Source organism: Chelonoidis abingdonii, chromosome 10, assembly GCF_003597395.2.
Source record: "Chelonoidis abingdonii isolate Lonesome George chromosome 10, CheloAbing_2.0, whole genome shotgun sequence".
Taxonomy (NCBI): Eukaryota; Metazoa; Chordata; order Testudines; family Testudinidae; genus Chelonoidis; species Chelonoidis abingdonii.
This window is the reverse complement of record NC_133778.1, coordinates 35,606,125-35,622,316: the sequence shown is the minus strand read 5'-3', so window position 1 is coordinate 35,622,316 and position 16,192 is coordinate 35,606,125. Positions and strand designations below refer to the sequence as shown.

At 36.6% G+C, this 16,192-nt stretch overlaps 1 protein-coding gene across 1 annotated transcript in view; it reads right to left on the bottom strand.

Annotated features, from left to right (window-relative positions):
* TTN (titin) overlaps positions 1-16,192 on the bottom strand; it is a 321,905-nt gene that overhangs the window by 130,317 nt on the left and 175,396 nt on the right. Inside the window, exons 148-172 of the mRNA XM_075069826.1 lie at positions 16,004-16,087; positions 15,605-15,715; positions 15,260-15,343; positions 14,223-14,306; positions 13,706-13,783; positions 13,403-13,486; positions 13,104-13,187; positions 12,514-12,876; positions 11,924-12,004; positions 10,692-10,775; positions 10,392-10,517; positions 10,130-10,210; positions 9,377-9,460; positions 8,575-8,655; positions 8,291-8,371; positions 6,384-6,464; positions 5,413-5,496; positions 5,062-5,199; positions 4,721-4,804; positions 2,795-2,872; positions 2,453-2,533; positions 1,713-1,799; positions 1,302-1,385; positions 926-1,009; positions 484-567 (exon numbers count right to left, since the gene is read on the bottom strand). Of these exons, the coding sequence (XP_074925927.1) occupies positions 484-567; positions 926-1,009; positions 1,302-1,385; positions 1,713-1,799; positions 2,453-2,533; positions 2,795-2,872; positions 4,721-4,804; positions 5,062-5,199; positions 5,413-5,496; positions 6,384-6,464; positions 8,291-8,371; positions 8,575-8,655; positions 9,377-9,460; positions 10,130-10,210; positions 10,392-10,517; positions 10,692-10,775; positions 11,924-12,004; positions 12,514-12,876; positions 13,104-13,187; positions 13,403-13,486; positions 13,706-13,783; positions 14,223-14,306; positions 15,260-15,343; positions 15,605-15,715; positions 16,004-16,087 (2,475 nt within the window). The remainder of the gene's footprint in view (positions 1-483; positions 568-925; positions 1,010-1,301; positions 1,386-1,712; positions 1,800-2,452; positions 2,534-2,794; positions 2,873-4,720; positions 4,805-5,061; positions 5,200-5,412; positions 5,497-6,383; positions 6,465-8,290; positions 8,372-8,574; positions 8,656-9,376; positions 9,461-10,129; positions 10,211-10,391; positions 10,518-10,691; positions 10,776-11,923; positions 12,005-12,513; positions 12,877-13,103; positions 13,188-13,402; positions 13,487-13,705; positions 13,784-14,222; positions 14,307-15,259; positions 15,344-15,604; positions 15,716-16,003; positions 16,088-16,192) is intronic.

The window sequence follows — 16,192 nt, the reverse complement described above, 5'->3', positions numbered from 1 at the left end:
GCTTCCCTCTCACCCCATTCCTCATTTCATCGGCTACAATGACCCCAGATTAAATAATTAATTATTTTATTAAATAGCTACCATTGGGTTTTGGTGTTAATGCTCAAGTAAATGGGGAGGACAGAGTTGTTTACACCTCTCTGATCCATTACTTTAGACTGTGTGCAGACTCAGAAAGACAGCACTGCATTTGCTTACACTTGGTTCACATTGAGAAAGTTTTCTGCACAATCATAAGCTCTTTTAAAAATATCAGGCGTTGAGTGTTTTGAATATGTTAAACAACCACAACAAAAAATATCGAATGGCTAGATCTATTCAGTGGACCAGATGTTTGACACCCCTGGATTACATCTCAGACACTGAGTAGAATCAACAAATCTCAGATATCAGAAAATGGACTGGACAAATTCAGCTAAAAATTAGGTTTAAGAGGACAAGACTAAGGCTCTTCCTTATGATGATATCGCTGAGCACTTGTACCTTTAGCAGGTGGAGGTTCTGGTTTTTTAGGTACGTCAGCTGGTACTTTCTTTTCTGGGACCACTTTCTTGGGCACCTCAGGCACTTTAAAGATATTAGTGTCTATTATTTGTATGAATTTTAAAGATATGTTTGAAAGTTTAAGAACATTAAGGAAACATAAAACTCAGGGACATCAAAAACATTGATGATGTCAGATATAAACATCAATTCCTCTTTCATTCTCTCTCCATGAAATTTCCCCTGCACTGGTCTTCTTCTGGAGCTCTGTGCATGGCTGAATTTCATCGTCTCTTTCTATTCCCACCCCCACACATGTACCACAGCTTACACAACAAGAACAATTTACAAATCTCACAGCAGAAAAAGAAGTGTATGTTCAAACAGTACTCCAGAAAATAAGACAAAGATTATTTATGATTTCATCAGTGATGACGTGTACCTTTAGCTGGTGGAGGTTCTGGTTTCTCAGGCTCTTCAACTGGTACTTTTTCTTCAATAATAACCTTCTTTGGCATCTCAGGCACTTTAAAAATATTAATATTAATACCTTTCACTATGAGAAATTTCACAAATATGTTTAAAGTATTAAGAACAGAAAAATCAGCATAAAACACAGAGAGATCAACAATGTTAAAGAGCCTACCATATTCCACCATCAGTTTGTCTCACTTACATGTAATAAGTAGGTTTTACAAATCTCAGCCAACAGCAAGAGGTCAGAGAAAGGTTTTTGCTGTTGTCTTTAAATAATGTTCAGAAGAAAAAGCCTATGATTTCCTGCCATTGCTTTTTTCCCCCACAATAATGACATGTACCTTTAGCTGGCGGAGGTTCTGTTTTTTTAGGCACAGCAACTGGTATTTTCTCTTCTAGGACCACTTTCTTTGGTACTTCAGGCACTTTAAAAATATTAATTTATTTTTATGTTAAGAAGTATACATACAAAGAGTTAAGAACAGAAAAGCTGCAATAAGAACATGACACAGCATCAATGATGTCTGGCTTAAAAGTTTGATCTTACACAGAGTACATATCACACTATTTTACTCCACCTGTTGAATGAGAATGGTTTAAGTATAAAGAGGAGAAGAGAATCCCCCAAAACAAAATGTATAAAATTGCAGATTACAGTGGGGAAAAAGATAGCTCAAAATTAATATTAAAAAAGTTACAACAGAAGGAACAAGATAAATTACTGCCATGATTTTATCAATGATAATGTGTACCTTTAGCTGGTGGAGCTTCTGGCTTTTTAGGCACAGCAACCGGTACTTTTTTCTCTTCTGGGGCAGCTTTCTTGGGCACCTCAGGCACTTTAAAGAAAGAATATTTGTTTTGCTTATTATAAGGAATTTTACAGATACATATAAAATGCTAAGAATAAGAAGAAAACACAAATTATGGAGATTATCAATGAAGCCATTAGTTTGACACACATATATTGGTCTTATCCTCCCTTCCACTAATATAAGCATATTTCACTGTTATACCCTGTACTCTTCAGTACTTGCTGGATTTTTTTCTCTTTTGTGGTTAAATTATTCTGTCATTTTAGATTGCCATTTGGCTATGGCTGACATTGTCCATTCCACATATCTGCCCTTTCCCCCTAACATTTCTCATCTCTACAACTTCTTTCCATCCACCTCGACTGAAGCCACTTGGACCTGGGTCATTCAGTAAGTGCCTTGAGACACTTTAATCCTCTTTTGATCTGACCTTCTAATGTTTGCCTCAAGGACCACCCTCTTGCCTATTTTGTTAGGCAAATATCCTTAACAACCATTAACACTGATGAGAGTTATGGTTAAACAACAAAGAGATTAGAGCCATCAAATGAATAGATTTCTCACAATGAAAAATAAATAAGGCAGGGTGATGCTCACTTAACATAAAACATTTGCAAGAACATAGCAAAGATCATTTCTTCCCCACCCCCTGTTGTTTTAGCTGTGGTGAGATGTACCTTTGGCTGGTGGCACTTCTGGTTTTTTAGGCACAGCAATGGGTACTTTCTCCTCTGGGACTTCCTTGGGGACCTCAGGCACTTTAAAGAAACAGCATTACCTTCTGTTACATTTCAGAATTTCCAGGGTGTGCAAATTATTAAGAATAAAAAGAGCAATCATAAAAGCATATCAGGAACATTAGTAATGTCAAACAGTACTTTGTTATACACATAACTCAGTGTGTTACTTCTATTTAAGAAATCTTTAAATGAGAATAAAAAACCAAAAAACCCACAATCATTAATTTCCAAGAGAAAAAGATATTTTTTCTTTATAACATCCCCACTGTTAATATGTACCTTTAGCTGGTGGAGGTTCTGGCTTTTTAGCAACTGGTATTTTCTCTTCTGGGACAGCTTTCTTGGGCACCTCAGGCACTTAAAGATATTAGTGTCTTTTACTTTTACGAATTCCAAAGATACATATAAAATATCATGAACAGAAAAGTAACAAAAAACAAGTAGACATGAAAGAACATTAAAGATGCTAAATATAAATACCAGTTGTTAACACAAACATTCTGTACAAATTACAAAGAGATGTTTTCATCACAAAATTTCCATTGGCCCATCATTCTTCTAGCCACGGCATGGTTGCCAGAGCTATTCACAGGAACTTAAGTTGTTCTTATTTAGTCAATTGGTGGCACACCATCCAAACTGGCAACTCTAGAGACTCTCAATTGACTGAAGGAATCATAGCAACTGGCCCAAGGGTCTTCTGTTGATCCCATCCAAATCAATAACCAAATATCCACTAATATCAATGTGAGCTTTATCAAATGGGAACTTTGCAATATTATGATCTGCTGGCTGTGGATGGATTTGATGGATCTTGTGAAGGTATTTACAATGACTGTTATTGGGGTACCATTTGAGGCACCCCTTGAAACACAACAAAGGAAAATTTCTAATGAAGTTTTTTTTGTTATGAGTCACAAATAAAACTGGATTCTAAATGAAAAAGGCTTTTAAAAACACATGTTTAAAAAAGGATAAGAAATGCTAACATTAAAGAATCATTGTGTTTTCCATAACTCCCCCGACTTAATAGATTAAGTAGGGAATGGTAACATACATATTCTGATTTATGATATTCAAATATAAAAATGAAGAATTGTTAAATGGTAAGATTAAGATCTTTATTTGCTATATTTGAATGAATTGTAATTAAGGATAGTGAATGAGTATAGATAAGATGACGAACCCTTAGCACAACACCTTGCTTGGCATAAATGTGGTTTTGCAAATTACTGTTTTGCATAGAATTTCTGATTTGTTTTAAATGATATTTTTGGTGGCACACAATACGTAATATGTTTTGTTGGAAGATGTAAATCAAAGGTACATAGACATGTAATGATAAATAAAAATATCCTTTTTCTGGGAATGCTAGGAACAGGATGACACAGAACAACATGACCTAGAAACTGCAAAACCAGCAGAAAAATGCAGAAGTTGGGTTATTGAAGCTTGGTCATGCGTAATGTATGAGTTACATAAAAAATAAAGGGTTTATGTGGTAAAAGCCAATTGGATAAAGGTTAAATAATCTGGAATGTGGAAATGTATAAAAAAACTCAAGGGAACAAGCCTCAAATAGGAGAAACACTGGACCAGAAACTGAAGAACAGGAAAGCATGATGAGACCAGGAGATCAGAGAAGGTGACAACCATCATGGAAGATGGAAGGACTTCCTAGTGCTCCGGAATGTGGTAACTTGGGCCCCTACTAATTCCATCTTGTCTGTTACTGTCTGGCATAAACATATGTTCAGACATTATAAGTGAAAATAATTCTGTCTAAAATTGTATAAATAAAGGCAAAAATTGATTAAGCCTAAATTAGGTTGATTTGTTACTCAGTTTCCCTATTTAAGCCCAGCAGCTGTGATATTCATATGGTGGGAGTAAGGATTGCCTGTATGTGGGCTTAGAGATATTATTTTTATTGATTATAATACTTAATACAATTTCATCCCTTTCTCTTTCAGCCAGTTGTCTGACATCCTTTTACATGCCTTGGGAATGGGAGTTACACTTGCTCATCTCGGGGAGAAGAAATTGGCAAATGAAAAGACTTTATCGACTATTTGATGATGACACGCCCCCCAAAAAAAAGAAAAGAAAGAAAAGAACAAGACAGGATAAACCTCAAGAAATATAATGATTGCCGGAGTAAAAGAAATTATATTTCATCATGATTTCATTTATGATGCTTTATACCTTTAGCTGGTGGAGCTTCTGGCTTTTTAGGTACAGCAACAGGTACTTTCTCTTCTGGGACAGCTTTCTTGGGGACCTCAGGCACTTTAAAGATATTCATTTATGTTAATTTAGGAATTTGGAAATTCCAAAGGCATATGCAAACAATTAAGAATAGTAAAGAAACATAAGAAAGGGATATAGATAACATGAATGATGCCAAATCCTGATGACAGTTTCACACATAGAATTTACAAATTACCAAATGTTTACAATTTATGAATAAAGTCCTAGGCAAAGAAGATTTTTTTCTCTCAGCACAAGACTCTATTTTATCTGCAATTTTATCAGTTAACATATACCTTTGGCTGGTGGAAGTTCTGGTTTTTTAGGCACAGCAAGGGGTTCTGGTTTTTTAGGTACAGCAGTAGGTTCTGGTTTTTTAGGCACAGCAATTTGCACTTTTTCTTCTGGGACAGCTTTCTTGGACACCTCAGGCACTTTAAAGATATTAGTTGCTTTTAAGAATTTATAACATATAAGAAAGAGAGATGCAACATAAAACAAAGATAGACAAATTGGTAAAACAGGCAAGGAGCAATTAGAACCAACACACTGACTGAACATATTGACCATGAATTAAACCATGCATGTGAATAATTGTATTTTTCTGGAATTCATTGCTTTGTAAATTCCTTGAAGAGGTGATGTACCTTTAGCTGGTGGAGATTCTTCTTTTCTAGGAATAGCAGCAGAAACTTTTTCTTCTGGGGGAATTTCCTCATAAACCTCAGGTACTTTAACGATATTAGTTTTCTTTTAGAAATTTCATAATTACTTACAACATCTTAGAACAAAAGACAGCATGACAAACAACAAATGTAGGGCCCTATCTTGCAGTGGGATACACAAAACTGCTCTTTACTACTTCTCAGAAGTAGGCGAATTGCCAGTAAACATGAAACAAACCCCATGAAAACAAAGTCTATTGTCTGGCTATACCAAAAGAAGGACAGGAGACACTCGATATGAATTTAATCAGGCTGCAACTTTACTATATAGATTTCTGGGACTACCCAGCAGATAAGTGAACAGTGCAGGCAAATCCCTGTTTATTCAAATAACTATCTGGGCTTCCACCAGCCCCCCTTCATTTTTCATCCAGGTCCCCCAACCAACTCATGGCTTGCACCTTAGCATCCACCCTCCCTTGTAGGAGGGTTAAGGTGGGCTATAAGAAAGAGGGGTTGGCTCCCTGCCATACCAATCATAACAGTCTCCAACTTCCCTCCTCCGTTCTGTTCCTCTATCGAGCACCTCCTTTTAAATCCTTTACTAGGCCATTTATTTGGTTACTGGATGCCTTCTTTATGGAGTACCTGCACTGGACATCTGCCCCACACTTACAAAATAAGTGGCAACATATAGCTTACCACCTTTTCTCCTCACTAGAAAATATCCTCATTGACACTCACTGTGCAAAAGGTAAAAAAAACCTCCTTCCACCACAAGCAAGAGGGTGGTGAGGGAAAAATTCCTTCCTTTGCCCCCTAAAAAGGAGTGACTAACACAATGGCCCCATCAGGATTTATATCAGACAGAACATTAATTACACATTAAAAGAGGTTAGAAAACAATGAAGAGATTTTTCTGCCCTTGAAATTCCAGTCAAAGGTTCATGTACCTTTAAAAGGTGGAGCTTCTTCTTTGGGTGCATCAATAGATACTTTCATTTTGGGGACAGCTTTCTTTGGCATCTCAGGCACTTTAAAGATATTAGTTTGTTTAGGAATTTTAAAAATATCAATATAGAGAATTAAGAAACAAAATACCAGCTTTTACAAAATAACAAAAACCTAAATTAATGATATTAAACTATGAAGTGACTCAAATTTTCTGGAATTCACTGCTTTGTAATTCCAGTGAAGAGTTGATGTACCCTTAGCTGGCAGAGCTTCCTCTTTCCTAGGGACAACTGTAGGTACTTTTTCTTGGGGGATAGTTCTCTCAGGAACCTCAGGCACTTAAAGATATTAGTTTTTCTTTAGACAATTCAAAATTCTTACAAAAGCCTAAGACAAAAGCCAAACACAAACTATGAACAGAAACAAAGGATACTAACAACACACAATATTATCCAAGGTCTCTAGAATTCTGCAATACTGGATTTTTATTGTTGCAGAATCATAGAACAATAGGACAGGAGGGGACCTCGAGAGGTCATCTAGTCCAGTCTTCTGCACTCATGGCAGGATTAAGTATTACCTAGACCATCCCTGACAGATGTTTGTCTAACCTGATTTTAAAAATCTCCAATGATGGAGATTCCACAATCTCCCTAGGCAATTTGTTCCAGTGCTTAATCACCATGACAGTTAGGAAGTTTTCCCTAACGTCCAACCTAAACTATCCTTGCTGCAATTTAAGCCCATTGCTTCTTGTCCCATCCTCTGACATTAAGAACAATTTTTCTCCCTCCTCCTTGTTACAAACTTTTATGTACTTGAAAACTGTTACCACATCCCCTCTCAGTCTTCTCTTCTCCAGACTAAACAAACCCAATTTTTTCAATTTTTCCTCATAGGTCATGTTTTCTAGACCTTTAATCATTTTTATTGCTCTTCTCTGGACTTTCTTCAATTTGTCCACATCTTTCCTGAAATATGGCACCCAGAACTGGACACAGTACTCCCACTGAGGTCTAATCAGCATGGAGTAGAGTGGAAGAATTACTTCTTGTGTTTTGCTTAGAACACTCCTACTAATACATCCCAGTATGATGTTCGTTTTTTTTTTGGCAGCAGCAGTGTTACACTGTTGACTCATCTATGACCCCCAGATCCCTTTCTGCAGTACTCTTTCCTAGGCAGTCATTTCCTATTATGTATGTGTGCAACCGATTGTTCCTTCCTAAGTGGAGTACTTTGCATTTGTCCTTATTGAATTTCATCCTTTTTTTTTTTCAGACCATTTCTCCAGTTTGTCCACATCATTTTGAATTATCATAGAATCATAGAATATCAGGGTCGGACGGGACCTCAGGAGGTCATCTGGTCCAACTCCCTGCTCAAAGCAGGATCAATTCCTGGAAAATTATAATCCTATTCTCCAAAGCACTTGCAACCCAGCTTGGTATTGTCTGCAAACTTTAAAAGTGTACTTACACTCTCTGCCATTATTCAAGTCATTGATGAAGGTATTGAATAGAGTCAGACCCAGCACAGATCCCAGGATCCCACTTGATATGCCCTTCCAGCTTGACTGTGACCTACTGATAACTACTTCTAGGAACAGTTTTCCAACCAGTTATGCACCCACCTTGAAATATGTTTTTTAGGTCTGATCCTGTGTTAATTATTCATATGAAGTTAAGGGTTTGTGGCAAAAATCAATTATACCACAGAATGAACTTGTTGCAATAGCTTGTGCCTCAGAATTGTATTACTGTAAAGTCTACCTCTAAGCCAATGCAGTAAACTGAGGGCCTTGGATATCTCACACAGAACATTAAATCAACTTTAAAAGAGGCTAAAACAGAATATGGTGAAGATATCTTTTCTTTCATTAAAATTCCAGTCTGAGCTCATGTACCTGTAATTGGTGGAGCTTCTTTTTTAGGCATGGCAGCAGGTATTTTCTTTTGCTGAACAGCTTTCTTGGGCACTGCAGGCACTTTAAAGATATTAGTTTCTTTTAAGAATTTATAAAATACAAAATGTAAAGAACAGAAGGGCAATGGAAGACATAGATGGACAAGGAGTAGTTAGAATGAACACATGAATTATTTGCATGGAACCGGATATGGATCATGAGGATGAATAACTGTAAGGTACTGGAGCTCTTTGCTTTATGAATTGCTTGAACATGTGATATACCTTTAGTTGGTGGAACGTCCTGTTTTGTAGGAGTAACAGGAACTTTTTCTTCAGGGAGAATGTCTTCATAAACTTCAGGCTCTTTAAAGATATTAGCTCATTTTAGACATTTCAAAAATATTTGCAAAACAAAGATTAGAAAGACAATGTATAATGCAAACATGGAGAAACATAAAGCAACATAACTACCTGAACACATGCATAAATTAAGGAGACATCATCAATTTAAATACCACGCTTGCTTCTATCTGATTTTTTTTTTTTACCTACTGTTGCTGCAATACCAATTAAGATTACTAAAAAAGATTGTGTGTGTGTGTGTATAGGGTTATAGGATATATATTTTTCCTCTGTTTTTCCAGTTAGCTTAATTTTTATATTGGACTGCACTCTTTTTATAGTCAATTTCACAGTTTCTCCTGGGTAGTCAGTTAGGCCCAGGAAAGCACAAAGCATTACTCAAGACAGCATTAAAGCTGCACCTACTCAAGTCCCATCAAAGTTAAACATTGCATAAATGCTTTCCTGAATCAGAACCCGAGCCTATTTATTTGTGAGTCTTTCCCAGAAAGTAACAGAAAGAAATATTTTAAAAATAGAAAAATATGATTGGAAACAAAAAGGCATAGAGACTTGAGAGCGGTGATGGGGATATATCTGAAACTAACTGTAAATCATTTTTCTTTAAATTTAAATTTGACGGTGTCCCTCTAATTATATTGAAAACAGACTGCACCATGAAGCTGATTGACTAATTCTCTGCACTTTGTTGCTTTGTAACTCCAGTGAAGAGTTGATGTACCTTCATATGGAGGAGCTTCCTCTTTTCTAGGAACAATAGTAGGTACTTTTTCTTCAGAGACAACTCTTTCAGGAACTTCAGGCACTTTAAAGATATTATTTATTTATTATTATTTATTAAAGATAAAGACAACAAAGAATAACTAATAAAAAAGTATTGCCAAAGTCTCCAGTACTCTGCAGTTCTGTAGGAGCTGATATTATTCAATTACAGAGTTAATACCACAGATTTGAATGCTTTGAATTGTGGTCCCACATGGAATAGATTCCATTCACTCTTTTCCATTTGTATTTGCCCTCCTTTCTGCCCAAGATACAAGGGACTACCTTGAATTATTTCAACTTTATATCTGTGGCACAACCAGTTTTAAATACATATTTAAAAGCCTTCTTTACAAATAATGTGTATAAGTTATTCTCTAACATTTTCAATTTAAACAAATTTAAACAAAATTCACTTATATACTTCTAGCACTAAAAAGTTCGGGGCCTAATATACTTCTAGAACTAAAAAGTTGGGGACCCCTTTCCCCCTAATTTCAAGAAAGTAAAGTGCAGTTATTTTCCAGTTCACTTGCATGATGCAAGTGAAGTATTTGACTCAGAATTTCTTACTCCTCATTACAGAATCGAAGGTGCTGCAGGATACTAGGGACCTTGGCTATATCACAAAGAATATCAATTACACTTTAACGGCTGTTAGTTAGGAGTAAGATAAAGATGAAGTCTTTCCATAAAGTTCTAGTTCCTCTACCTTTCAATGGTGGAACTTGTATTTCAGGAGTAGGAGTGGGTAGTTTTTCTTCAAGGACAGCTCTCTTGGGTACGGCAGGCACTTTAAAGACATTTTTTAACTTTTAGAACTTTTAAAGTTACTTAGAGGAAGTCAGAAAAAAGAAGAGCAAAGCCCAGAAAGACACGCTTGTCAAACAAGCGAGAATTAAATGCTTCTTTCAGGACATTCATGCTGATGAAGATATGAGAGAAGAATAGGTCTCACTATAGTTTTCATGTACCTTTAGCTGGTGGAGGCTCCTTCCTTTTAGGAACAGCCAAAGTTACTTTCTCTTCCTGTACAGCTCTCTTATGTACTTCAGGCAATTTAAAGATATAGTATTTTTTTAGGACTCTTACATATACAACTTCATAAGTCATTACGAACAGAAAGGCAACGTGAGACACAGGATCATACTTAATTAGGACAAACAAAGAATCACTGAGACAGAGTATATTCCTGTTTTACGCAACAAACAACGAAGATCAAAGACTTTAGTAAGAGTTCATTGTTTTGTAATGACAACAAAGAATAAAGGTACCTTTAGCTGGAGGAGCCACTTCTTTTTTAGGAACAGCGACAGGTACTTTTTCTTCTGGGACTGATTTCTTACGCAGTGCAGGAACTTTAAAGACATTGCTTTCTTTTAGGAATTTTGCAATATTTATGTTATTTAAGAATAAAAATGACACAAGAAACCAAACATAAAATTTTAATTCAACAGAAAATATCACAGAAATTAAAAGAACACGAGCACACAGCGTCCTACGTCACCTTTATTAACTTGTGAGCTGGCTGGCCATGCCTGTGCTTCCTGATTCTTGGTGTGTTCAATCTCCTTTCAATATACATGACTAACTCCTTATTGGATTAGTTTCAGATTGGGATGGACTTTTAAATAGTCCTTTTAGACAGATTATGAAATATTGCATGAACTAAGAAGTCGCATCCTGCTATCGATATGCAAGCAAAACTCCCATTCAACTTTAGGAGGTAAATCCTACACTCTAGTTTTGGCCTCAATTTGGCCCCATTAAAGTTAATTGAGAGTTTCTCAGTGACATTAATAAAATCTGGATCAAGGCCTAAATCCTTATCCAAAAATGCCTCTCACTGACTTTCAATAGGATAATTTGTATGAGTAAGGACTAGCAAATTTGACACAAAGGGTATTTTGTGCAAATATGGCCCTATAGTGAGAACAATATAGAGCTCTGGCCTACATCAGAAAGTATGCTACCTTGCCAATGGCAGTACTATCCATGGCCCTCTACTGTATTAGTAGAGCATGATATAGGGAACAGATCAGGAGTGAAATCCTGTTCCCATTGACTTTGGTGGGGCCAGACTTCCCCCCTAGAATTATAGCTATAATTGAGAAAGATCCTCACTGTTTTTGAAGATATGGGTAGAAACTGTTCATTCATTTGACATGAAGAGGGGAGGGTGAAAAAAAGGCTTAACAGATTTGAGGTTATTCATCAGCAAGGAATAGAGGGGTGGGCCCTTGTTTGAATAAATTTCCTACCTTTCCATTCCTTATATGTCATACAAGGATCCAGAGGAAAATTGCCTTCTGAGAAAGGATCTGCAGGGCTTTGTGTTTTAAAAGAAATATTATTGATTTTGTATCTTAATCCTAATTTTGACTCAATTGGCAAATAAAAACTCCAGTCTTAATGGTCAAATAATAGGAGGGACCTTCATTACTGGAAGTTGGGATTCTGGGGAGACAGAGGGTTCAGTTTTAAATTTATCCGGTAGCTGATGTACCTTTAGCTGGCGGAGCTTCTTTTTTAGGAACAGCAACAGGTACTTTTTCTTCTGGCACAGCTCTCTTAGGCACTTCAGGCACTTTAAAGACATTTTATTATGGATTTTTTTAAGTTACTTTTAAGTTACTTGCAAAGATATAGGATCAATGTAAGACATGAAGAGCATATTTGTAGAACCACATCCTTATCACACACACAAATATAGATGAGAACAATTACTGTGCTCAAAGTTATGTGAGCAACTGCAAGCTGAAGAAGATCCTTTTTCAGCAGGGTGTGGAATGATCACTGTCAAAGAACCATCTGGTTGGTATGGGGAATTTCAAATTATAACGATGGGAAGAAAGGTTCTAACTAAGTTTTAGCTGCTCTATGCTTGAAAATTATTGCGGGGCAAAATGTTTCTTAAAAGGAAATAGTGCTGCCACCCATAATTATGGGCCTCAAGTTGAATATCACCACTAACTACAGACACAGAAAGGAGGACTGAAGACATAAAACACAGACTTGAGTACTGAAAGGAGGACTGAGCATGAGGGGGAAACTCGACATACAGAGTTAACAATGAAAAATCATGATTTGGTGTACCTATAGCTGGTGTGACCTCATACGCCTCTTCAGTCTTCTTAACCTCCTCATACTTCTCATAGACTTCTTCAATCACCTGAATCTCCTCATATTTCTCATAGACCTCTTCAGGTTCAGGAACCTCCTCATACTCCTCAATCTCTTCAGGCTCCAGAACCTCCTCATAGATCTCTTCAGGCTCTGGAATCTCCTCATACTCAATCTCTTCATGCTCTGGAACCTCAAACTCTTCTATAGCCTCATAGGTCTCATACTTTTCATACTCCTCATATTCATATTTGTACTCCTTCCCTGCAGGAACAGGGGGAGCAGCAGGGACAGGCACTCTCTCTTCCTGGGTGGGTTTCTTAGGTACTGCAGGAACTTTGGAGATAGTATTATTACTGTTACTACCTTTAAAGTATTGGAAATGACTTATACAGAGTAAGACAAAAAGAGTCAACAGAAAACCACATCTTATAAATACAACAACAAGAAGTTTTTGTAAAAAGGAAGAGAGATTCTATGAAAAGTGATTACATTCCAAAATATTTTAGGAACAAGTAAAAGCAATAGATCTTTTGAAGAAATTCAGTAAGGCGTGTCTCTACCTTTAGCTGGAGGAACTTCCTTTGGTTTAGGAACAGCAGCTGGCACTTTTTCTTCAGGAACAGATCTCTTATGTACCTCAGGGACTTTAAAGATATGGGTTTTTTTTAGAAATTTTAAATGGTTTAACAAAGCAATACAAATAAGAAAGCAACACAAAACAGTCTCACTCATTTTGTAGCGCAACAATTAATCTCCTAGACAAGAATACATAGAAATTTGACAGAACATTCAGAAAACGCTGGTGTTAGAATAGTTCAACAATTTTAACACATATGATAGCTGTCAAAGGTGCATGTACCTTTCACAGCTGGAGGCTCCACTGTTTTAGGAGGAGCAACAGGTATCTTCTCTTCAGGAATAACTTTCTTAGACACCTTAGGCACTTTAAAGACATTATCTGGTTTTAGTATTCTTGTTACACAATATCAAAAACAATGTCCAAGCACATAAATTTACAAACAACAGAAATATAAATCTACAAACAAATATCAAAACACAGAAGTAACACAAGGCACATATATTAAAATGCTTTGTAGAAGAAGTTGAATAATTCACATTAATTAGTGTCAGTGTTCATATTTTCATTTTTAAGCTACTGTACCTTTAACGGTTGGAGCCTCAACCTTTTTAGGAACAGGCACTTTCTCTTCAGGGACAGGTTTCTTAGGCACCTCTGGCACTTTAAAAGACATTTGATTTTCAAAATTTCATTTTCAAGCAACACCAGAAAAAGAAAGAGGACATAAAATGCCAGGACACAATGAAAGCAAGAACTGAGCTAAAGAACATACTATAAGTGTTTTTAAGGTGGAATCAGGTTACAAACAACAGACCCTTTCTCTACAGATTTTTCACCCAACTCAAACGCTTTGCAGATGTTTTCTTATGTTAGCAATTTGAGAAATTGTATACATCAGAAACAGAAGAACAACACAGACACAAGAATACAAATGCATAGGACAAAATTACAACTGTATCTTGTAAGGCCTAATCCCGGTGAAGTCAATTTCAAAACTTCAGTGGATGCAGGCTCAGCCTCAGATTGGATGTTAGTGCGGTTATTGAAAATGTAAGGGAATAATAACACTGCTTATTTGCCTTGCAATTAATTCATGTACCTTCTGCTGGCGGAGGCTCCATTTTTTTAGGAATGGCTACAGATATTTTTTCTTCTGGGACAGGTTTCTTTGGCACCTCGGGCACTTAAAGATATTATTTCATTTTAAGAATTTCATTTTCAAGCAACATCAGAAAGAAAAACAACATAAAACACAAGGATACAAACTTGCACGATAATAATCACTGATACAAAGAATATTCTGTATGTGTATTTCACAGTAATGTTACAGTGGAATTGGGTTGTAAGGATCAGCTTGGGCAAGTTTCCCGCTGATGGTTATCTACGACACATCATTACCAATCAAACACTATTAGCAACAGATATTCACATATTACAAAAAGGGAGGACATAGAAACCGCTTTGGCATCTTATTTTGCATACTAAGAGCTACCAGAGTGTTTGCTTTCTAGTTTAGCTATAAACCACTCTGCTGAATGGGCATATATTGTTCAACATCATTGGATGCTGTCTATACTCAGTTGTCTTCATTTCTGCTTTTGCACAGTTAGGATTTGAGTTCTTGTTACCCAGTCAGATGTGTTTGTACATCTGTAGTAGATTTGGCTGTACATGCTGTGAGATTTTAGAATGTACTGCAGATCTCTCAGGCTAAGTATGGGAGATTCTTCAGGACACAGAGATCATATCACATCCTTGCCCAAGGGAAAATCAAAGAGAATTCTACCAGATATTTTGTTTAAAAGACACATTATGCCACACAGACACTATGTGCAGGGCACTGCTGCTTTGATTAGCATGCAACAAGGCTCTTAGTTTTGTTCTTGGCAGATCATTATCATTGGAAACCAGCTGATCATTAAATGTCTGATTCTGAGCCAATTGAAGTCAGTGCCAAAGCTCCCATTGATTTCAATGCTGCAGGATCAAGCCCTGTGTGAGCCCTATATTCCTTAACAATTAACACTGGGGTATGGAAATAAGGATCTAAATTGTGATCACCAAAACCAAATTCCACTGAAATGTCAATGTCCAAATGACAGAACACTCACTTCCATATACCCCAAAATTATGTACCTTTAGCCGGTGGAGCTTTCTTTACTTTAGGAACAGCAACAGGTACTTTTTCTTCTGAGACATCTTTCTTGGGCACCTCAGACACTTTAAAGATATTTTGTTTTAACAAATGTAATTGTTAATACAACATCAGAAACAGAAAACAGAAGACAGCAAACACTTAAAACAACATATAAGGAGGGAATTACACAAAAATGCCTTAAATTTATTTGGATGTGAAAGATTCAATGGAACAAAAAGTTTTATATTACACAAACACACAGATACATACACACATATACAGTAAGTGTATACATACACAAACTTTGAATATATATAAATAGTCTCCGTTAGAAGGTGATATACCTTTAGGTGGCGGAGGTTCTGGTTTTTTAGGCGCAGGGATAGGTTCTGGTTTTTTAGGCACAGCAACAGGAATTTTCTCTTCGGGAACAGCTTTTTTTGGGACAGCAGGCACTTTAAGAAATATTATTTTGATTCATGAATCATTGTTATCCTTTCCACCACTCCGAAATAGAAAGACAACATAAAACATAGGGTACAAATGTGTAAAGAAAAAACCAGTTTTCTAAACGCTCCATTATAGAAACATTCACAGTGCGGGCTTGATCCCGAACCCACTGAAATCAATGAGCGGTTTTGCTATTGAGTTCTTTTGGAACAGGATCAGACCCTTTACTTGTAATGTTCCATATGTGAGCAACCAATGACAGAATTGCTTGGATGCATCACAAACTGATGTACCTTTCGCTGGTGGAGCCTCCACTTTTTTAGGCACTGGAACAGGCACTTTCTCTTCTGGAACAGCTTTCTTTGGCACCTCAGGCACTTTAAAGACATTATTGTACTTTGAGAATTTCGTTTTTGAACCATAAGATACAGAACAGTGACATGAAACATAAGACCACAGAATAACAATTCTCAAGAACAGAA